Source organism: Periplaneta americana, chromosome 3 (genome assembly GCF_040183065.1).
Source record: "Periplaneta americana isolate PAMFEO1 chromosome 3, P.americana_PAMFEO1_priV1, whole genome shotgun sequence".
NCBI lineage: Eukaryota > Metazoa > Arthropoda > Insecta > Blattodea > Blattidae > Periplaneta > Periplaneta americana.
The window spans coordinates 99,877,310-99,901,928 of NC_091119.1; the positions used below are offsets into that span (position 1 = coordinate 99,877,310).

At 35.1% G+C, this 24,619-nt stretch overlaps 1 protein-coding gene across 2 annotated transcripts in view; it reads left to right on the forward strand.

The window, feature by feature from the left end:
• The window catches only part of tsr (Cofilin/actin-depolymerizing factor homolog tsr), a 37,537-nt gene extending 13,615 nt beyond the window's left edge, over positions 1–23,922 (forward strand). For both annotated transcript variants that reach the window (XM_069821126.1, XM_069821125.1), the window contains 4 exons: positions 7,545–7,668; positions 12,197–12,315; positions 16,286–16,417; positions 22,994–23,922. In XM_069821126.1, the coding sequence (XP_069677227.1) occupies positions 7,545–7,668; positions 12,197–12,315; positions 16,286–16,417; positions 22,994–23,062 (444 nt within the window). In that variant the 3' untranslated portion in view covers positions 23,063–23,922. The remainder of the gene's footprint in view (positions 1–7,544; positions 7,669–12,196; positions 12,316–16,285; positions 16,418–22,993) is intronic.
• The last annotated feature ends 697 nt before the right edge of the window (positions 23,923–24,619 follow it).

Below are 24,619 nucleotides of genomic sequence, written 5' to 3' on the forward strand. Positions count from 1 at the left end.
TTGCAGTCATAAGAGACACTGACAAATACGAAGTCTAAAGTTAAGTTTATGGGGGAAATTTCAGAATCTTTCGAAGTAAAAACAGGAGTAAGACAAGAGGATGGACTCTACATTGCTTTTCAACAATGTACTTGAAAAAGTAATACAAGAGTGGCGTAAACAGAAAACAATCCTCAAAATAAGTCAACCAATCACATTAGGCAGAGGAAAATTAAAGGTGGATTGCCTAGTAATTGCAAACGACTTAGCAATTTTACCTCATGACGTCATAGCAGCTGAGAAACAGATTGAACTGTTAAAAGAAAAAAGAAAGAAAGAAAAAACGCCAAAAAAAGAAACCGGGGAGAAAATCGGTCTCCAGATTCCTTCGAAAAAACAGAATACCGTACGTTACCTGGAAGCACCGAAGTATATGGAAACCAAATATGGTAAAATTAAACGAGTCCCACAATGTACTCATAAATATCTCGGCAAAATGATTAGGAAAATGGAGTTGAAACAAAAGCGAACGAAATTAGATGCCAAAAAATGGAAACAGTATTTCGGCTCACTGAAAATATTTACAATGAAAACTGCATATCCAAACATACAAAATTAAAACATTATAAACACGTCATTAAATCAGAATGTCTCTTGAAACGTTAATTTTGAATAGGAAAGCAGATGTCGAAAACATTGAGAAAAAAAGAATGCAAAATCTTAAAGAAAATTTTAGGCTCAAAAATCATAGGTGAACAATACAGACTGAAAATTAGAGAAAAAGAAACGCAGACATTCATAGTGACATTAGAAAAAAAAAGTTAAAATTTTACGGACATCAAAAGAACGAACCCCGACAGACTGACAAAACAGATAGTTGAATTTTATGAAAATAAGAGTAAAGCACAAACGGATACTATAAAATGATTGCCGAAATAAAAAATGACTTAAAATAGCTAGCAGGAATCACACAAAAAGACATCTTAAACAGAGAGATCTTTGGAATCAGAGTTCCTAAAATGGCAAGTTGACAAAGAGGGGAAAACCGATGAAAAGGACTGGAACAACGTGGACTGAAGAGAGAAAAGAAGCCTACAGTCAAAGAATGAGAGAACTGTGGGGCAAAGAAACTTCTCTAATTATTTTGCGTAGTGCTAAATGGGCTTATTCGTAACTAAGTAATAACGATAATATAATAATAATAATAATAATAATAATAATAATAATAATACGACACATTCTTGGGTGGGCTCGGACCCGTGGGGCCCATGTTGGCGCCACTGATTATCACGAGCATAAACGGATACTGTAAAATAGACGCTGGAACTGAACTTTTAATACAGTTGCGAACAAAATTTTTAGCCGCCCAGAACAACACGAGCCATTCGCGGTTAAGCAATGTTGCGTAGATGTAATGTTAAGACTCAGTCGCTGTTAGTTATGGTTAAGTTGATTATTACATACGCCCAGACAAAATATTGTAGTCACGAATAAGAAGAGACTTATGAACCAAGTTATGTGATTAGCATTATAACTGCGCTACTGCGGCATAAAAATGCCCGGGTTCGATCCTGGGCTAAGGCAAGGAACGTTTTCTCCATAACATCAAAACTGACCTATTATTAAGGGGAACATGTGGCTAAAACATAATCGAAGTTTGAGACCTTCGTACGGCGTTAAGCAGTGCTCATGGCCTTTTATGAGGACATAAGATTTTGGTAACCATTATAATGCGGATGTAACGAAAGTTTTAAAACTTCGAAGAGTTACCATAGCAAGTTAAAGATTGTGTAATAGCCTACGTATTAAGAAATTGGAGAGAAAATTTTGAACATTTCTATAAAATCATAGCCTTCTTGATTGCTATCGTAGTGTAATTTTGTGGATCACTTATTTCTTGGCATCGTAATTCTTTAAATGTTTAGAATAAAAATAAATTATTACATTTAAGACTAAAACGTGTGTGTGTGTGTGTATACACACGCAGACAGGTTTACGTCCAAGAATTTTTAAAACTTCGAACGTTTGTTGGAGACTAATCAGTGTACGATTTGTCAGAACAGAAATCTGCATACTACCTGTGAATCAGAGTTCTGGGTTTGGGCCCCGCGATTGCGAATGCATGCAGTGAAAGTCTGTCGCTCGCGCATGACCCGCCGATGTTGTCTATATATGGTCATGCCGCAGCTCGCAATGGAAGGGAGGGGATCATCGTGCCGCCACCACCGAGCATACTGTGTGTCTGTGTGAATGATATGACGTGTCATCATGTGGCCGCTCCGCTTATCGCGGACATCGCCACCTGCCCCTCCTCCCGCCCGTTTCCACTAATGCATGACACTAGCTAGGATCACTAATTTAATTTAGCGCTGGTGATGATGATGATGATGATCTTAGTGACTTATTAAATATCATGTGTGAGTTACTATGTAGAATATTTTGAACTTCATATATTTTACTTAAATTGGACAGTCATCTGAACAACTCCGAGGCACACAATCTTCGCGTAAATGATTTCTTGGACATTAAGTTGAATCTGTGGTGAAAAGTGACAGTGAATCGTATTATCTTGGAGAACTTAGGTTTGCATTGTCATTCTTGTATCCTTGTTGCGTCATTATGCCCATATCTCAATACTGAGCTCCGTGCTTCAGTCAAAATAATATTGAATTACATTATATGGAGTGTTCCTTCGGTAGCACTCCGACGTCCATGTGAAACTTGGGACATAATTATGCAGTTTTACAACAGAGAGACAGAATTTAGATTCCTGGGCGTTACGAGAGATCTGTAGTGAGCAATGTGGCATATTATCTTGAAGCTTGATTTGCATTGTCATTCTCATACCTTAATATTGTCATCACCATATATAGAAATTCAACTTACTCGTTAAATTAGCTACCAGCCTTTAGCTTGAACGAAGTTTGTACGTCTGTGAAAATAATGCATGTGAATTTCAGTATAGGCCTACAAAATCTTGGTGGAATAATCAATAATAATAATAATAAAAAAAAACACATCGAACCAAAGCAGCCACTGAGAAGAGTCAGTCAGTCTCGGACCCAATTCAAGGAGAGAAGTCACGTGCTGCAGTTGGAGATCTGTTACGATAGTGTAGGTCATTACCACTGCGGGTTGTCAAAGTTGGCACTTACCACGTACGACTTACAGTAACTCTATTGAGGATAGTGAAGAATAACATGAGTAACTAACTGTTAATGATACTTGATGGATATTTGGTTCCTGAATTGTGCATTGCTCTCGTAAAAATCAACATAGGTGGATGGACTCTTAATGACATCAGACTAAAGAAGCAGAAAGAAGATGGTTTCCCATTCTGCTTCACTTTCATAGAGTTCATCATGGCTAGCGGAGCGTAGTTGTCCAGCGGCCCATCTATCTTGATGTCGAGCTACGAGCTCGGAACTGTTCGTTTGGATGCATTCCCTCATACCTCGATAAATTTTGTATTTCGTGAATGCCGAAAGGAATGTTGCTTAGAGAACGAATAACAAATGGAATATTTTAGAGCTATGGGGCTATAATTCGCCGTGGTTCGATAGTGTTTACCAGAAGAAATTGAGAGATTTATCATAGTTACTGTAAGGCAACTTTTTTGAGAGCATCAAGTCTCATGAGAGTCTAGCTAAATTCTAAATTTGTCTCACGGTGCTGAAACACTTAAAATTTAATGTGTTGTTAATTAGAATGATGAGCAATAGTCATGTTGAAGTGACGAAATTACACAATGTTCTCACTTATTGTTGGAAGGACTGGAGGGACATTGGTTTATATGAACTCATTGTACAAAATTACTCCACGAGCCACTATGTCAAAGCGTTACCCGAAACGAAATGTATCGTGGCATGTCGGATTAGCAATTTTAGTCCCAACTTCTATTGTAGTTTGATCGAAGTAGGTTATGTTTTTACAATACGCAGTCTTATTAAAATAAATGATTTAGTTTCAAACTTTGTGCATTTATGACTAAGGAAAATTTCAATTATTATAGTTTCATTTTGAAATAGTATTTCGTATTCAAGCAATTACGTATTATATTCTAATAATGGTAGAGAAAGTGAATAGCAGTTTATTTATATTTTGCTGCGTTAATTTTAAACGAAGGTACGACGAACAGAACATGGTAATCTCTAGGAGTTAAGGTCCATCCTCTCTGCATTGAAATAATTAAATTCATCATTGTATGATTAATGGATAATATATTGAGGTCTATTAATTCAGTTGAGTTGGCTATTTATATATTAACGTTTGTGTTTGCAATTGTTTAAAAATGTAGAGGTGCTATTACTTTTCGGTACATTTGGAAGACTTGTTGATGCATGTCACGAGGAATTAATACAGTTGCTATGTATTGATTAGCTGCACATGTATGCGGTAGGCTAATCACTTTACACGCTGTTAATTTAAAAATGAAAATAAACGTGACGTAGCAGAAAATACTGAGCTTCACAGTAAGGATTGCGACAAACTCATGAGGAAAGAGTATGTTTTGTAGCAAGATTTTTTTCGTGCAACATATCCGCAAGCCACGTCAACAAATACTCTTTGTGTTAGAACTGTTTGGAACATCCTAGTGTTTCTTTTTAATTAGCTGTACAATATGAAGTACACAAACAATTTTCTCCGTGTACTACAATTTTTATCAAGCTGACAGTCCGACAAGTATGATCGAAAACAATAGTAGGGAAATTACATTTTGATCTTCAATTACGTACAAGCTCGGAGATTTCCATATAGTAGAGTTTAGTGAGAAAGAAAATGTCCATGATTTGGAAACCGAATAGAATCATTGTGTTCTGGCAGTGCGACATAGTACCATCACATAGTAAGTAATGTTTGGAAGTGTTGGTAAGTGTGGCGTTTGCCGTAGTCGGCTGGCTGTCTTATCAGGGCCACGTCCCGCAACCGCTCCGGATGGAGTGTGGCTTGCGTGCCTGCCTTCCGGTCCGTAACTAACGAATCTGTGAGCGTGCTTGGTATACATGCTTATGTTTCCGGATCGATTCCAGGGACTGACTACATACTGCTTTAGCTATTTTTCACTAAAGAGCGTGGGATGTATGAAGTGAAAATAGGTTAGGTTTTCTGTTTCATTGTAACACATTGCTTATGGATGGCGAGGATACATTGTAACTGCATAAACTCAGTACTGCAACTTAATGAACGATAGGTGAAATATTTCAGCGTATATAGATAAAAGAACACTCGGTACTGATTTATTTTGTGATTGAATTCTTCGCCAAAAACAGTACCTGCAGCCTTACAGTCCATAACCATTCAGTTAACTGATTAGATCCTAAACACCATCTTCCGAGTGTGAAATCCTCTGAATCTTGGAATGTCTTTCACTCATAGTTATGTGCTAATTTTGTCTCTTGTTCGACCACCAATCTTCTCCTTATGAGATTCAGAAAATTTCATTGTCAGTAATCGCGGTATGCTTGCTTCTATTGAAACATAGGCTTTGAATCTTCTACAATTTTATCTGTTATCCTCACTACGAAAGTTGAAGATTAGTCATATTACCTTATTAAAGATAGAGGATTCTGAGATAGTGAACATAATTCAGTTTAAGGCCTAATAATTTAAATAAGATATTGAAGCAAGAAAATTAATTGAATGAAGATGAAATTCAGAAAATTTGAATACTTTCCTGTGAAATAATGCGAGGCATCTCTGTCCCCCCCCCCATCGTCTTTTTGGTTTCAATAAAGGTTGAAATGGCAATACAAGCACATGTACGTAACATCTTGTGTGTAGAAATGGAGCAAAAAATCAGTTAAAATTAATGGGCCTTTATTTAGGCCTAATATAAAAGAAAATAAATAATGATTCATCTCAAATCGGACGATTGTCTTAATTTTTTTTTTTTTTTTTTTTGGTTGCGTAGAATAAGCCGATGATTAAAGAAATCTAGTTAATAATATAAGAAAACCTTTACATAAGATTACCGTAATATTATGTACATAATTATTCCAAATTTTCATTGCGAAGTTTACAAAAGCCATTAATAAATTTACAGTGTTGCAGAATTTGAAAAAGCATTGCAAACCAGTAATACAGAGAGAAGCATTTATCGTGATCCGAGGTAGCGACCTGTTATCTGCCTGAGGAGCGGCTACGCATTAGTGCGGTGTGTGAGCTTGAAGACCTCCCCGGAATAAAGACGTAACCAACAAAACTGAAATTCATGTTTCAGAAGAAAAGAAAATAATTTCAAGAGCATAGACCATTTCATTAGGCCCATATTTACTATCGCAACCTTTTGACTAAACAAGGATACAAGTTTCTTCAGCCATTGAACGCAATAATTTAGTGTTATAAGTAAATGCTTTAAAATTACTCTTTCCACCTACATCACATATTTCAAGAATCTAATGTTACATCCTTTTTTCGAGGAGGTCTTCAATTTATTATAAACAGCTGTTTCACAACTTCTCAAATTTTGGCATACCGGTGCTGTCGGTTATGTTTATTATACGACTTCCAGTATGCTAGTGTATTGAAGAAAAAATTCCAGGGTCTGAACCAAAGTCGTGGATAAAAAAGTAAGGATCTTTGTGAAGGTGAATAACAATTTCGTAAAAAGATGTGAATGATACATTGCAGCGAATGGGGACAATTTGAACAACGAATGCGAGCTGGGTAAATACAAATTGTAAAACTCTTATTGTAAGTGTTGTATCAGTGCTGGGAATATGGCGTGTGTCTTGTCATGACCAAGCCATAGTTTGGGGGAGGGGGGTAATGGCACCGCCTATCTCCAGATCACTATAAATAAATATATATAATGCTACCTTCCTACAATTTTTTGTAGCTGACAAAATATCTGCAATATGTTATTTAGTAAACTCTCCGAAGACAGGTCTGAATCCCTCAAGTGATACCAACATGACACCATATGTTTAAAACCGTACAATTATTATTTATAAAACAAGTCAAATATATTTTTTCGTTATATAGGGAATGCCTTTTATGCGCAATCGAGAAAAGAAAGTGATCTCGTTGGGCTCAGTAAATTATTCATATAACTATTTTGTTATACAGTAGTTAGGTTGTGAAAATTAACGTAAACATTAGTAACATTCACAACACTATAAAGAGATTGTTTCGAAATGTCTGAAACGTGTAAGAAAGTGTGCCTAATCTTCATGACTTTTATTATGCTGTTGCAGTATCGATTCAGAAGAGCCTCTGTAATATTGTAATAAGGCGACAAAGAAACTAACATTCACTAATTTGAAGTGCTACCTGCCTATGTTTCTGATTAAGGGCATTGTGTACCAGTAATTGAGTTTGTTGCATCCTGTAATTTGAATTTGAGATGGTGGTATTCCTTAGAGTGGCAGTTTGATGAAGGAATTGATCGTGGTGCCCTCACCAACTGCATGAACTGCCATGTCTTGTTTTTTTGTTGGGTGCGGTGTTTTGTGAAATTTTCCCTGATGTGCTTGTCAATTCTTAATTAAATTTGTGCATATTTCCATAGAGAATGAAGGACCTGCAGAAAGAAACTGTGATTGATTATCTTTTTCTGTTTCCAGGCTTCTGGAGTCACAGTGTCAGACGTGTGTAAAACTACGTACGAAGAAATCAAGAAAGATAAGAAGCATCGATATGTGGTTTTCTTTATTAGAGATGAGAAGCAGATAGACGTTGAAGTTATAGGTGAGCAGATCCATATTCCTACATCATGTCAGTTCTGAGTAATGCTGAGACTCAGCATTAGTTCGGTCAATTTCTTCACCAAAGGAACTAAGAGTTAGATACTCACCGTATTCTGAGAGATTTGTAGCATAGAAATCAGTAATTTTCTCCAAATAACTTTTGTGTCCTGTCTTGGTGATTTCAATTTGGGTTGTTGCTGCTACTATTATCTCACAGACTTTTCTCTGGTATATCAGCCACTGTTTGTGGACAAAGTGATAATTCTATTGTGTTCATCTTGTATTGCATTGTGTGACATGCACACTGCATAGAAATGTAGAGGCAGATTCAGAGCATAATCGAGAACGGGAATGGGAAAAGTATCATAAATCATGTTAGTTTTTCTTGTTGCTACTGATGTTAAATTGTAATCTTGCTCATATACTGTTTTAAAAATAGATATTTATAGTTTATCGCGGTTTAATTTCAATATCTATTCTATATTAATATTCCATTGTTGCTGCTGGGACTATTGTACTGTCTCAAAAATTTTATGTAGGCACGAAATGGCCATTATGCTGTATGTGGCATATTCATTCAGGAACAGAGGTCTTTTATGTGCTGTAAATATACGACACAGTACTAACAGCTTTACTTTTTCACTGAAGGAATCTTCTTAAAAATGTATCCCTCTAGACAGCTTTGAAGCCACGAAACTCGGATCTAACTACAAGCATGTTAAATACAGTGTGTCTAGAGATAGAGTGGATTGGGCGAAAGTTGCCGCACCTACTGCCAGATTTACATGTAAACAGCTGGCAAGTCCACTCTATCCATTTCTACAGTGCGTTTAGAGATAACTGGAAGCTGTCAGGAAAACTGAAAAAGAAGTAAAAAAAAAAAAAACTGGATGTAACATTGTGAAGAATGACAAGCTGACAATTGAACGTGAAAGATGCATTGGCCAGATGATTTTGGAAGATTGACATGGGAAGCCACGTAGGCTATACCGAATTGCGTGTGTACATATGTAGGTGCACACACATTTCAGTGTATCAAAACAATATTAAAACAAAACAAGATGTAAAAGCAGAATAATATTAATTTTGCTAAAGCAATACCATTCCTGTCTACCTTAACAAGTCTATTTTTTCTTTGTTCATAACGTAATGTGGCAAGGAGAAGCTAAATGAAGAGCTGCAGACTGTATGTCCCTTCCCTGTAAATCTGTTCCTGCACAAATGTAATATTACCCATCTGCTTGGTGAAAACTCTTGTGACACTAGGCCTATGTAAATTGTGAAATAATAGCTGCCGACCCATAAAATACAAAATTCAGTAGAAATGAGAATATATATATTATATAGCATATATTTCTGATATTTTAGAGCAAGAATGACAATCAGATATCTGACATGTGTACCGATTTTTAATACAGACATAACTGACAATTTATAAATATTTTCTTTTGACACTCCATCAGAGTGTAAATCTTTATACTACAATATACAGTAGTTAGGATTTCTGTACACCTTCGTTGATAGTTTTGTGAGTTATCTCAATTTCAGAATGATGTAATAGATTTTTGTTTTCAATAGCCTAGCCCTTCTCTTTTCGTCTGTGCTGAAATGTCAAAATATAACTTGTCTCCTGCTCTGGGAAGAGCAAATCACAGATTAAAATCGGAGTGGAAAATATGTCTATATGTGAGTAAAATCGGAGTGGCAATTATGTCCATATGTGTGTATCATGGTATTTGTATTCAGGATGTTCTTCTCTAAACATATCAGACATCTTTTTCAAATTCAGATCAGTAGACAGACAACTCTTTACAGATTTGTGGCAACTAATGACTTTTCTTACTTTGGCAACAATCATACGTGATCCCGCATAGCTTCTTGAAGATTCTCCACCCTTTTTCTCATGCAACTTCTGTATTCTTGAAGTCACTTTATAAACATGTCACTTTTTTAATCTCGTAAGTTTTATGTGATGGTAATGAAAGAAAGTAAGAAAAACTCTACTACTTACGAGAAGCTGTTTCTTCAACATCTCTTATTTTAATATGCTCAAGTTTAATACAGCATTGTCCTAAGAGTGCTGTCTGCTGATCAATTCAAATAGTAGAATAATTTACAATCTGTGCTTTGGTTTTAATGTGATTTCTTTACATTCGTAAGAACACCTGCAAACACATTCCTGAAATCACACAATAGAAATACTAAATTAGATCATACTATGTTTCAAAATTATAACTGAATTGATATATTATGTTGTCAGAGCACATGTTATGATATGTTACATTACATTGCGATGCTACATTATATGATTCCTTTATAATAAGATCATTCAATCTGTCGAAATAGTTCATATTGCTTTGTGGTACCTAATTTAGATCAAAAGCTATGTATGGGTGTGCTACATTCAGTTGTTCAGAGTTACATAGGCTACATAAGCAATAAACGTTAGTTGTGGAACTTCGTTACAGTTTATCATATGGAAAGTAGGGTTACAATCTCGTCCTGCGTAGCTCATTTGGTTGGATTTTTGCAGGTGTAAACTTTCCAGTCTTTGATGTATATTATTTTTCAGCATCTCTGAATATTTTGCATTTATCACATCACTCACGTTTCGCTTCTTCGTTTTATTCTTATTAATACACATGGTTTTGAGCACTATTTAGCAGATATATTCTTGATAAGTCTGCCATTTCCTTTTCTGGTTCAACCTTGTTCTGCACAGAGCAAATTGTAGTCATGCTGACAATACCTGAACACCTACAGCAATTCTATTATCTCTGTAAGGAACAGCACATCATTAACTCTCTTGATTCACGGAAAAATTAATTTATAAAAGAAATCAGGGTTACAACCATGTTCCTGATGGTAATATGTGGCATAGGAACAGTTAATGGAGGAGCCGCAGACTGTATGCTCCTTTCTATAAATGCGTGCCTGCTGGACTGTAACAGTGCCTATATGCTTGCTGATGACTTGTAAATTCAGGCTAAGATGTTTAGTAATGCCCGTGAGAGACTGTCGTCATTACACTTCCAGAAGAGTTTTTTAAAGGAATGGAACCTATCTAGTAATTTTTTAGATACATTAGTGTAGTATGTTTTTAAGGAAAAAATACTGCCATTGGATACAATTTCTTGTGCTTTGTCTGCTGTGAAAGAAATTTTCACTTCAATTTGTTAATTTATTTTGTGTGATAGGAATGACGTCCTGAAGTCGTAGGTGATTAAGAGTGAGAATTATGATACAAATTACAGCTGCTGTTTTTTTCTAAGATGGCATGCCACTTTTTATCTTGGTGAATGCAATGTTTCGTGAAATATACTCGTACTCACTTTACATCCAGGTGTTTGACAATAAGGTCAAATGACTTTATTGTCAAACGCCTGGCATTAGAAAACAACAACAACAACTACTTTACATCCACATTAATATACATGGGTAACTCGCACATACTGTAACATTTCTTCGAAAGGTTTATTGTTGCATGATTTTTTGTAATAGTTATAAATAACAGTTTTAAATGTGTTAGAAAGTAGTGATTGCTATTCGAGAGTAGTATTGGATTTTTCTCAGTTGCTGTGAAGTACATAGTATGATTTCAAAATTTGGGATTTGCTTTTATCTTCTACAGGGGTTGGGGAGAGACTTTGCCCTTTTGTCATCAAGAAAAACCAGCGTACTTCGTTTCTTTTCTGGATTTATGTTTAAGTACTCTATGCACAATATATTTTACAAACTTGTGTTTACTCCAGTTTGCACTAAATTACAGTGGAACATTAATTAAAATCTATTTACAGAACTCGCACATTAAGAATTCTTGCATCATTATCGCACTTCTCAACATCAAACATAAGTTGTAACTGTAAGATACAGGGACTTTCATTTTCCAGTTAACAGGTCACATGTTTTAGAGTAACACAACTTGAGCAGTGATGTAATGTTCCGGTATAACACATACTGCTACTGTAAAATATAATCAGCATCCTGAAAGTACATTTAATTATGAGCACTAAAATATATTCAGTTTTAATTTGGCCCTTTCAAATGTCTGGTAAATATTGGAAAATTCTGAATGGCCTGTTTATTATGAGTACTATGTATGGTGAAATGTAGGTACTAAAAAAATCTTCCTCCCCTCCAAAAAAGTGCGGAAAAAAGGGCATCCTATATGTTCACGCATCTTCTACACCAACAAATAATGGGTTATAGTATGTGTTATTTGTACGTAGAATGTTTAGAAAGAAAGAAACTTACTGTTCATATGGTTATCAGTTGAAAAATGACGCTAATTGTGAATCACTTTGTTCTAACCTGAGGAATGGGAATTACTAAAAATATCTCTAAATTATTTGTCTTCGAATATAAGTAATGTGCAACATCATTCTTACACATGGCATTGGACACTGAATTATGGTTATGTTCCGTGAAATAGATGTTAAACACATGCCAGTTGAATCGTGCAGTTATACAGAATTCATAACGAAGCAAGATTATGCTGATCTGAAAAAATATATATTTTGTTTCGACAGGAGAACGGAATGCAGCGTATGATCAATTCCTAGAAGATCTTCAGAAAGGTGGAACTGGTGAATGCAGATACGGACTATTTGACTTCGAATATACGCATCAATGTCAAGGAACTTCTGAGGTACGTGTGTATGTGCGTGCGTGCGTGCTTTTTATTATTTTTTTTTACTTAGTCTTGCATTAGAATGATGAAAATTCCTGTTTAGTTAGCCTAGTTACTTGGCTGTTGATAAGATAACTTTTATCAGCTTGTTGTGGGAGTGGAATTCTAAGTCATCTATCAGGTGACTCTCCCTATGTGTATGTATGCACGTGCGCGGGCGCGTGCGTATGCGTTTCTCAGCTGAACAGACATTGGTTGATATTAATAAAACTGAGAAACTCCTAGTGAGTAAGACCTGATGAGCATGTGCATAGTGTCGCTAGTTTTGGTATTAATAAAAACACCCTCAAATTGCGGAGCATAAGATCAGCGATATGTGCATTTGCTCTGTATTCATTCATCTTTTGTTTTTGCTTTATTTACGTCCTTCCACACGTTCTACCGCTATTTCGTATCAGAGGGTTTTGATACAGTGTCATTAGCCATGGTGTAATCTCATAACCCACATCTCCAAGAAGTAATGCATTCTCTATATTGTCAGAATTCGTCATATACGAGAATCGTGCACAGAACCAGACCATCTGACGTTTACGCTGGTGAATCATTTCCATTGCACATTAATAAGTTACTGAGGACTCTTTTCTATTTATATATTCATCCCCATGTGTAGTTGATTTTTTTTATTAACACATCGTCCCTCCTCTGGCAAACTAGCGAAAGTGAAAAATAAGCGACCCTGCACTTAAGGTCTATATTGCACTATTAAATAGTGCTAATTTGTCACTTTCGCAAGTTTGCCAGAGGAGGGACGACATGAGTGCAATTCACTGCCCCTATATCACCAGGGAATGTATACTTGTTTGATCATTGAATCTTAGCTGCTTCAAGAGCAGCAGTGGTTGTTGGGAATTGTTCCAATTGTCTACTTTTTCCTTAATTGCACAGACAACTTCCTAGAATGTTAAGGACACAGTTCCTTGTGAAACACCAACATCTTCTGCTACACCATCCTGAAAACCAGGGTCTCCTTCGTATCTTAGAAATGCTCTCATTTAGTTCTGCATTGCTTAGTGCTCCACCTCTTGTTTCATTCAGTTCGGGTAAGAAATGTTCCATAAGCCACTGCACGTTTTACCAGTCAAATCTGTACAAATCTTTGCAACTATGCACATCAGAGTCCCTACGTCTTTCATGAAGCTCTCTTCTTCAATCCAGAATCACATTCATGAATGCTGCTGTCACGTCTATAAACCTCGAGTATGTTGAGTCTGCTAATGAGCTACCTCAGGATATCGTAATTATTTGCTCGTAACAATGAACATGATCTCTGTTTTATTTATATCAAAACATAAGCATTTGCTCTGCGATGGAGGCGATTGAGCACGACCTTGGCGAGTAACTTGAGCAAGATCTTATTATTAATAAAATCAAACAGTGACGATGCTCAGATTCCTGAGTAACTTTTATTAATATCATTAATTGTATCAGGAAAATGCATCCTGATTGGCAAGATTAAGTTCGGTTACTGTAATGTTTCTGATTTCATTTCTAATGTTTTCCTTTAGTTCTTCCAATGTGTGAGGATTTATTCCGTAAACTATGTTCAAGATTTGCGCCAATTTCGTCTTCAGTTTTTTCCTCTATTAAAACTAGGCTGTATTTTTCTCTCGTGTTTTTTGTTGTGTACTGAACCACAAGATTTAAATTTTTGCACCATGTTGCGAATTGCAGTTCTGGAAGGAGGGATTTATTCAGGAAATATCTGAATAAATTCCACCATAGAAAAATGATAGCTCTAGAGTCAACTATCAAACCATCTGTGTGAATGAATGTACAGTATTCCTCTCATATTCAGGGGGAAAACATTCTGAAACCTACTGCGGGTATGTGAAACTGAAGATAGTAGCAAACCCTATAAATATCCTGTTTGTAGGTTGCTACTGCAGCACGTTTAGGATAGTGAAAAGTAAATAGTGAGGGTAATGCCACTGAGGACAGTGTTCATGGTAATATTACTACAATCTGTGAATACAAGGTACGAAAGTCGCAGATGATGTTAACCACAGATAACTAAAACTGTTGATTGGGGGGGGGGGGTTTACTGTATACTGACATGAGACTTGTCAGGTCAGATTTTTGAACAGGGGTGGAAGGGAAGTAGAGTTAAAGTACAGGTGCTGCTGACTGGCACCCTTAGTAACTGAGAATAACATGGTATGAGCGGACAAGATTTAAAAATAAAGCCCTGTATCAATCTCATATATTGCATGTTCATATAATTATAAACTGTATACATACGTGCTTTTGAAGCTTTTGATTGAATCTTCGAAAGTTAACATTCAGTAGACCTCTATCGAAATATGTAGTCCTAATGTAATACATGCAAAGAAATTTAGATATAATTTTGACAGTTTGTAATTGTTATGTATGCCCAGGATTGTAGTAATTCTGTACAATTGAAGTGAGCAGTAAACCATATGGGTTCATTTTATTTGAAATCCCAAACTCATAAATTCTGAGAATAAAATCTTTTTTTTTTTTAATCTCTGAGCGAAGTTGACTGCAATCTTAGATGATGCTACTGGTATTAATATTAGCAGTATCTTAAAAATGAATGTAGTACTTACAGTTAAAAACATTTTGTCCTAAATCTAGTATTTTTTGGTGGGGGGGGGGGGAGTGAAAAACCATATTTGTATTATAATCGAAGCCTTGCTCTTTTCAGTTGTGAAAGTCTACTTTACGTTGTGATGTGAAACTGTCATCATTCTTCTCCTCCTGACAGGTTATAATCCTGAAAGAACTTTCTACAAAAGTTTTCTTGTCATCTCTTCACGTGGCTTACAGGTCTAGACATAGATACAACTGGATATAAGAACTGCACTAACTGATTGTGATTATATTCTCTGTATAGGTTATCCTTAAAGGATTTATTAAGAATCTTAAGCTAGTCAGCCACCAACTCCTTTGTCATTCAGTCCTTCTTTATTCGAAGTAACTTCACAGGGTAATAATAAAATTGCTCTTTAGGAATAGTATAATAAGAGAGTATGACAAGTTGCTGAAGGAGATGGTGCTCTTATCCCAACAGGGGGGGGGGGGAAACGTTGTGCACTTACTTGTTCAATGGCTAATATGATTAGCAGTGAGTCAATTGTGAAGGATTTCAAGAAGTGCTGTGTTTCTGAAGACATGGAAAGCAGTGAGAATGTCATTTCGTAGGAGGGTTGCCACTCTGAAGAAGAATCTAGTTCCAGTTCAGAAGATGGAAGGTTCTATATTCTTTAACTTTTTCAAATTGTAGATCGTATTCTATTGGGATTTTTATTTTTCCATATAAAATATTTGAAAACTCGTTGTATTATATTCGAGGTCGTATTAGATTTGAGCCTATACAATTTGGAAAGGGAATTAGAGTTGCTAAAGGAACTGACCACTCTAACCCATTATATTCTGGGGTAATTGCTTGCCTCATGAGTGATACTTTAATGTTGTCACTTATGCGATTTCAATCAGTTTTTAGAGTGTTGACATAACAAACTAATCATCATCGAGCTTTATCTGAAACCTAGATTTGCATCATATATACGTCACTATAGGTACATTAACAGAAAACCACAATTTCAAGTTACACAGAGTTTGTGTGCACTCAATGTGAGTTTCTGGAAGAATTGAGATGGTATCGGGTGAAGTTCCTGGGTAGCTCAGTCAGTAGGGTGTTGGTGCTTTCAACCAAAGGTCCCGGGATTAATACCTGGCCCCGGAACAATTTTTCCCTTGAAATTTATTGAAGTCTGCTTCACAGGGAGCTTTACTTGAAAGCTAGATTTGTAAAACATCATGAAGTTTGATTTCAGTCATTGGATTGTGCATGTCAGTGTTTTTTAACATCCTGAAATGTAATTGAATGTTATTTATAGATACAGAAGACTTTAGTTTTGGGAAGTGCAGTTGCAAATTTGCAATAGTTTATTTTTGTGCATTGCAGGCATCGAAGAAGCAGAAACTTTTCCTGATGTCCTGGTGCCCAGACACTGCTAAGGTTAAGAAGAAGATGTTGTATTCGTCCAGCTTTGATGCACTAAAGAAATCGCTCGTTGGTGTTCAGAAGTACATTCAGGTGAGCAGTTTCTGAAAAGCAGCGAGGTGACTTGTGTGTTTAACTTATTCTGGCAACTGTTTGCCAGTTTCCCTCCATGTGTAGTTTTCTAGAATGGGTCAGATGAAAGGCGATCTCTTCTGTCATAACTGAATTTATAATAAAGGTATACTTTCCAATAAAATTTCGTAGTAAGGAAAGGCAAAAGTTTGCAGAACTTTTCAGGAGTTCTGTAATCTGTAATTCAATTTATTAATCATTTTGGACAGTACTTCTCTTCAGCCTTCAAGGCTCAGTAAAGTCACTGTTCACGAGTGTCTCTTACATATCTTAAGTTGGCATAGTCTTGTTTCTGTTTCATAAATAGCTATATTTATGTTAATTTTTGCAGGTAATTAGGAGTATTAAATTAGTGTCAAATATATTGATACTTCTCTAGTATTCATAGCATTTTACACAAGTAATTCGTTCACCATCCAAATGGTAGACCGTTTTAAACACTGCATTTTGAAAAACATTGTCAGTCGTCCAGAAGAAGAACATTGTAGGGCATCAAACTTAAGTAGAGCCTAGATTTCTTGGGGAATATCTTACGGTAGTCACATTATAATACATTAAACATTAATGATAGAAAATCAAAACAATAAGCAATATATATCAGAAGTGCAATGTAAGTTATTTAAAACAAATGACACATTATCATTATACCATCTTGAGACGTATAAACATAAGCATGAACCCATTTATCTTCTTTATTTTGTTATTAGTCCATGGTACAAATATCTTTATTTTGTTATTAGTTCATGGTATAACATATAAGTTACGTCCAGAAGTAAGAAAACTTGATAATGATGCGAGATCATTGGAATAATAATAATAATAATAATAATAATAATAATAATAATAATGATTTATTTAACCTGGCAGAGTTAAGGCCATAAGGGTCATGATAAAGACTTAAGTCGGCGATATCAAGTGAAATATGAATTTTTTCTTCTCCTTATGCATGTTTGCCTTTCTGTAGAGTGTACACTATCCATGGTCCATGGTAATATTATATCATGGCTTTCACTCATTTTCAGAGACATAGGATCATCTGAAATGAACTGAAACAAAGCGTCTGTTATATTAAGGTCGGATCCTTCTTGATAATTTGTTCTACTATCTCCACATCTGGAAAGTATTCTTGTTGCATATGAACAACTTTGAATGGTTACGGCCTTGCATTAGTAATAATCTCGACTCAATGAAATTATAGGTAAACTTATGCTGTGGCTTTCCTTTTCTGTGCAAATACACTCTGTGCGTTGACATGCAACATTATTGTGCTCATCGGTTCAGGATATTTCACAGCTGGTTTAATGTCTTCTTTCTTTCAAATACATACCTTCCCTTTCCTTTAGTGCCTTATGTACAATATTCGTCCACTCTATAACATTAACTTTCCTTTTTCTCTTTATATTTACAAGACTGTGTAACACTTTTAAAGTATGTTTCTCCTCCATTTCATTTGCGTTAAGTTCTTCAGCTCAATAAAAAAAATATGTAACAGCTCACAAAATACTGCGCATGTTGGCAAGAAAAAATAACAGCACATGGTAGAAGACATCTGATAAAATATTTCTCAGCTGAAAGTTCACTCAAAAAATGACTTATAACATTATTTTAGGCAGTCCTTAATTTGTATACCTTTTTCTTGATTCTTAAGTATGTAGAGCTAATTTTCGAGCTTATTGCACATAAAAGTATGTTGTCCTTTACATAAAAATGTTGGATCGAAAACCTTTCTTTCTTTCTTTCTTTCTTTCTTTTTTTTTCTTTATTTTTTTTGGTAAGCTCGTCTTTCCTTTTTCTTCATATAAATCAGGCATTTCTGCATGATATCTACATTTTGTTACATACACTGAATGTTTTCAAGGAATCCAATCATCTATATCTTGTTCATTCTGCAGATTGATTGCCGACCTTAATGTATTTATTATCTGATGAGAAAAACATTTTTGAAGCTATTCTCTCTGGTTGTTGAGGTTTTCTTCAGATTTCTGTAATGAAGTGAAAATCGAACAGGAGGTTGATCTTCAATTCAGAGTATTAATATCTTTTGGGTATGCAGCATGTTGATAAGTAAACAAGATTAAAAAAAAAAAATTATGCTCCCATTTGGCGATCCAGTTGAGCAAAAAACACTCCAAAAATGTCGTGAATTGGAATTTCCTACGTATTTGGTGGAGACTTTTTTTACATTCTGGAAGCACTGTGTTCATTGCACTTTTCAGTTACTATTGCAGACGATTTGTTTATTCATCTAGGTTGCAATCTGGGATAACTCACATTCACCTTTGATTTTATTCCCCCATTGCATGAATTACCTTAATATGTCAGTGTCTTAATTGATCTGGAAAATCTAGAAGAATCATCATTTAATGACTTTTGGCAGCTATTTGTACCTTGGGACAGTTCTGGAAGTATATCAAAATTTACACTGGCAGTTTCTTCTAAGAGTTTAACTAGATATTAATTTTTTTAAATGTCGATCCTCGATCCTACAGTATCAAGCATGAAACTGTTGATACCTTGACGAACAGCTGCATTTAGAGCCTTTTCTTTCAAGTAGGATCTATTGAAGCCGTAAGATTTGTGTTCCTTAAAAAATGATTGCCATGAACACATGTATTGCGATTAATATTATCTGCAAAGTTCCCACATAAGCATCAGTTTATAATATTTTAATTTCTCCTTGTATGGAAAACACTGTACAGTATATTGCTTCTACATTTTCTTCTCATCAAATATATTTTCATGTAACAAAAATGGTATGGCTGACTTGTTTTCTTTCAGTACTTGATTGACTAAATTCATTTTCGCAATGGAAGCAATCCATATTTAATCAATGAATTTTACTGAATCATTCAATAACATTTGTTGAAAATTCACAAATGGAAAGGCGTGTAAAATTTAGTTTCTGCTGGTGAGACTTCAGAATTTGAATGTACAGTAATGGGTGTTGAAAAATAAGGAAACATGAATTCAGAAAAGTGTCAACACTTATCTCCTGGCCTTTTAGTACAGATTGTAACTTTCCAGTTGAAATTTCGGAAAATGTAGGTCATCATCATCATCATCATCAAACAAGTATTAGGCCTCTCAAATGGCCTGTTACGTCTCCTCACAATTGATCTCGCCATCTCTTTCTAGGTCTTCCCAGTGATCTTCTTCCTCTAGGCATATACTGTAGAGCAGCTTTTGTTATGCGTGTTTCAGGCATTCGGTCTACATGTTGTATCCAGTTCTATAATTGTTAATCGTCTCGATTAAACTTTCCATTTTTAGCTCCTTCCTTATAAAAATGTAAAAATGTAGGTCAAATGACATAAAATCTAAGTTTCGCTGTGGATGGTTTGGTAACTTGGAAGTGTGTTTGGCAATAAAATGTCTCAATGTGAAAATGCTGTGTCCTAATGAAATCTGTATCAGATACATGGTTTGAAGAGTAGCCTGAGGGACATGAAGGTTATATTATATATAGGCAGCCAATAATTTTTCGGGACTGGGGACGATTTTAAGAAAAGTATTGCCAGATTTTAAACTATTTGTAGGTTGTAAATTATTTGCAACAAATCAGCATAATGTGACTGATAATGATGTAGATTATTTTGTGAAAAGTCTGGTGATGTAGAATATTTTGTGAAAAGTCTGATTTGAATCTCTGCATTTCCATTATTTATTATTATTTTACTTCAATATTTTCTGCTGTGTTAAATTTTTACATTGTCATGATATTGATATTCTTACTGAATTTCATTTATGTTTAAACACGTTTTGAAGTATACCAAGATGTGAATTTCATATCAGTTGGAAATATATTTAAACTTAGTTATGTGATGTTCAATACAAAATATGAATGTCTCAACATTAAAATTTGTTCATTAGCAGAAAAATGAAAGTTTTCAAGTATGAAGATTCGATATGGAGTTATCTTACACATTAATATACATAATTGTTCATTAGGTTATGCTTACTTGGTGGAAAGGGAATTGCAACTGAGGGTGATCATGAAACCTGACAACATTGTTTTAAAGTGTGTCTCTCTTTCCTCTTCGTCTTATTTTTTTTTTAATTGGAAATATGACTCCCTATCTATGTCTTGTGTATATACGTACTATAGTTGCCATGATTTCATTAAAATATCGCATTTCCAAGTTATGAGAGAAAGTTCATTGTTATAAATGAAGTATTGTTGAGGAGGTATAGGCTGGAGAATGGCTATTGAACATTATGATTAAGGAGCGGATTTTTATATGCTAAAAATGTACAGGACGATCCGTTTGGGTATAGATAAAATAAAAAACACCGTAAAACATTTACTACTGAACTTTATATATTGATACTTTGTGCATACAACACTAAAAGATGGGAGATTCCTCAGAGCTCAACATGACCCCCATTGCACATCCTGCACAACTCATAATGGTGATGCAATTCAGCCTATGTCCGTTGTAACATAAGAAGGGTGATTTGTTGAAAAGCTTGAGTAATTTTTACTCTTAGATCATCAATGTGTCTGGGTTTCTGTGAGTAGACAATGTCTTTAACAAAATCCTACACGAAGTAGTCAGGAGGGGTTAGATCTGGGGAGTTTGGGGACCAAGCCAAGAGATAGCTGCTTCTCGTACTGGGTTTCGCCTGTGACCTCCTGCATGTTTTTTTTTTTAAGCACAGAATCTGTTTCTACAAACGTTCGATACCACAACATTATGAAATCGTATTTAGGTACATTAAACACACCATACTCACGTCGAAATTCCCTTTGAACTCTCTTAACACTCTTAAATTTAGCATACCAAAGAACACATTGTGCCCGCTGTTCATTTGTAGTAGCCATTTTAATCTAAGAGTTTCATTTGTCCTTTCAGATTATGCATTGTTGATTATCATATATGGAAACTCTCATCTTTTAATCATAATATAACCAACAAGAAATTTTTCCTACTATTATGATAGCTTTATAATAATAAATTAATATTATCCATACCCAAACGGATCAGACTGTATATTTATTATATGTTTAATTTTTATGTGCTAAAAATAAGAAAATACTTATTTGCTATAATAAAAAAAATATTTCGTTTAAATATGGTAAAAATAGCGTACTTTATTTGAAAAAAAAAAAAAAACTGATACTAGGTACTCACCAATCACACTTGAGTATCAGTTGCTGGTAGTTGTCCGAGAATTGCAGTGAACAACAAGGTCATCTCCAAATTCTCCATCACAAATGCATATCGATTATATTCTTCCACATCACAGGATACATGCATATTTGAAGAAAAGATGGTCATAAAACATATACTGTCAAGCACATCCTCCAATGCTTGGAGCAACTTCACACATTTTTTTATAACCACTGTTTCTCCTGAACACATTTTAAAATTTGTCTAATGTTGTATTTGAATTTATCTACATACTGGTGAGGATGTAATCTTGAACTTGATTTGATTTTTGGCATTTCAAGAGGCTGATAGACACACCTTATCATACATTTTTCTGACTACTGACAGTTCGGAGAAATGCAGCAACCACCATTCTGTTTAAGATTAGTAAAGTCAGTTGAGATTTACTAATAGAAAAGATCTGCTCTTCCATCATGCCCAAAAAAAAACTCTCACTCTTTCAAACACTCGTTTTGTGACTTGATGACTGGGAATCACCACAAGATGATTTGTTCACTGGGGTATTGCTTCACTTCGATGGAGATGGACAACATGCCTGAGCTCTTATCGGTTGTGTATTCCAAATGATGGTGAGTGAAGCCAACTTCAGCAATAAGTATTCTAGATATTATATGTTGCAAGACCTCTCATTTGTGTTCATGTTAATTTACTCGCTAATAATAATGATAATATGCTGCCTAGCAGTTCTCAGAACTTGTGACGTTACTATTACGGAAGTACAGCAAAAGATATTGAGCAAACAACAGAACTTGATCAGGCATACGCAACACTGTGCGTAGAAACACTTAAAAAGATGTTATATGTCTAATTGATACAAAAATTGAATTAGTTTTAAAATATTAGAAGTTCTTCTAAACAATTAATGCAAGTAAAAAAAAAAACTCCAAGATCTGTGTGTCCTTAATATATTTACATAATTTTTTTTTATGGAAATATGTGTGTTTATGTGAAATGAAATTTTGCTTCTATGCTTGAAACTTCACATTCGGAATGATTTTTGCGTTTGTAATAAATTTCTAGGAAATATGTATTTGCATAATTTTTTGTGAAAATAGGCCTACCAGTATGTGTTTTTATGTGTGGAACTTCATGTTCGGAATTTTTAAATTTAATTGTGTTTTATCTCGTACAAAAAAATTATGGTACATAGGAATCTGTTTCCTAGTGATTGTGTTTATTTGAAGAAGACATGACCATGTTGACATTCTGCACCACAAAGGTTTTAAAAGTGTGTGTTTGTAACTGAATTCTCCTTTGAGAAGTTGTCAGCTGAGCTCTTGCCAAGCCATTTATTTGTATTAAAAATGTTTTACTCAATTGCGGTAAAGATTAGGTAATATTGGGTTTGTTTCATATTGTACTGCAGGCTACGGATCTGTCTGAAGCATCCCAAGAGGCTGTGGAAGAGAAGTTGCGCGCCACAGACCGGCAGTAGTGTGTGGCTGCGGAGCGGGGCTCTCTCTCACTGCACGGTCGACTCCAGCACGAGAACACTTTGCCGGCCCCTCTAGTCCTGTGGCTTGCGGGCAAAGTGCTCTCTCGGCCGGTTCTCGGAGTTCACCAAACTGTATGGTATTGTATTATCGAGTGAAATAAAGAAGCCAACAAAAGTAATATGCGAAACTTTTTTGTGAATTTGAATTTATGATAGGTGGCTGTAAGCCTGTAATATTAACTGTTCAGGATAATATGCAATTTGATTCTTGTCATGTATCTGTATTTGGTAAAGTCAAAATGTTACTTCTTGAGTTTGAATGCTGTAATGGTGAAAACTGAAACTGTGCGTGCAAGGCAAGATGATTGCTGTCGCCGCACTTTTTATTATAAAAAATAAATTTTGTATCTGATACGTTTCTGTAGGACTTTTTTTGTCACATGCTGAATATGTATTAAATTCTTTCTAATGAATAAGGGTGTGTTTTTTTTGTATAATGTTCCTTGAGATGAGTTGTAATTAGATCCTCTTATACTAACAGATTTTGTTCTCAACTTAGTGTTTATTTATTTTGTTGTTGGGGAGACTGGATAGATGATTGCATGTGAAAAATTTTTATACAGATGGCCACATTTTATATTCTGTTGGATAATTAAAACGGTTTTGTTTTGCAATGTGAGAACAGATAGAGATCAGCTTGCTCTGCATATCACACACAAATATTGGTGCTGTTTGTAAATGAATTTGATTTGTTGCTAGAAGATTGTACAAGTGACTTTATTTGCAAATGCTGTAATTCTAATGTACACTAATAACTGCTTGGTGGTTGTGAGACGAGATTAAAGGGTTCTGAGGCTAAAGAGTGAGCGTCTTATTGTTGTGCTATCCAGGCAAAGTGTGCAGTGTGGTATTGACTGATGTTTAAACTCATGGTCATGTTAATTCATCATCGTGAAACTAGAACAGAAAAAAAATACCCTGGCATATTTTACCATATCTTTCACTTCAGCTGGTTCAAGGAAACCTTAATAGAACAAGAGAGAGACAATATTTTGCGAATTAACTGTGAAAATAACTTGTGTGACTTCAAAACTGTGAATTGTTAGTTTTATAGCTTGCAATAACTTGCTATGATTATTAGAAGAGAAAAATTCGCTCCGGTGCCGGGGATCGAACCTATGTCCTTGGTTGTACGTACCAAGTGCTCTAATCACTGAGCTACGCCGAAGTTCAATCCATAGCACGGATCGAATCCCCCTCCTCTAGTATTTTTCCTTTGTGGCCTGATAATCATTGTTATCATAACAGATATATTCTGTAGGACCAAAAATTAAACTTTACGTAATAACTTGCTGCATTTGACATACACAGAAAGTACTTCCTTTGAATATATTAGCTATCAGCTAAAGTTTTAATTAATAATAATGTCCATATGGATAAAAGAATAACTTAAATTTGAAACTTAGTTATAATACGGTTGTATGTTATGAAGAAAATACCACTGCTGAGTTAACTTAGTCTGTTGGTATAAATTACACACCATTGAAAACAAGACAG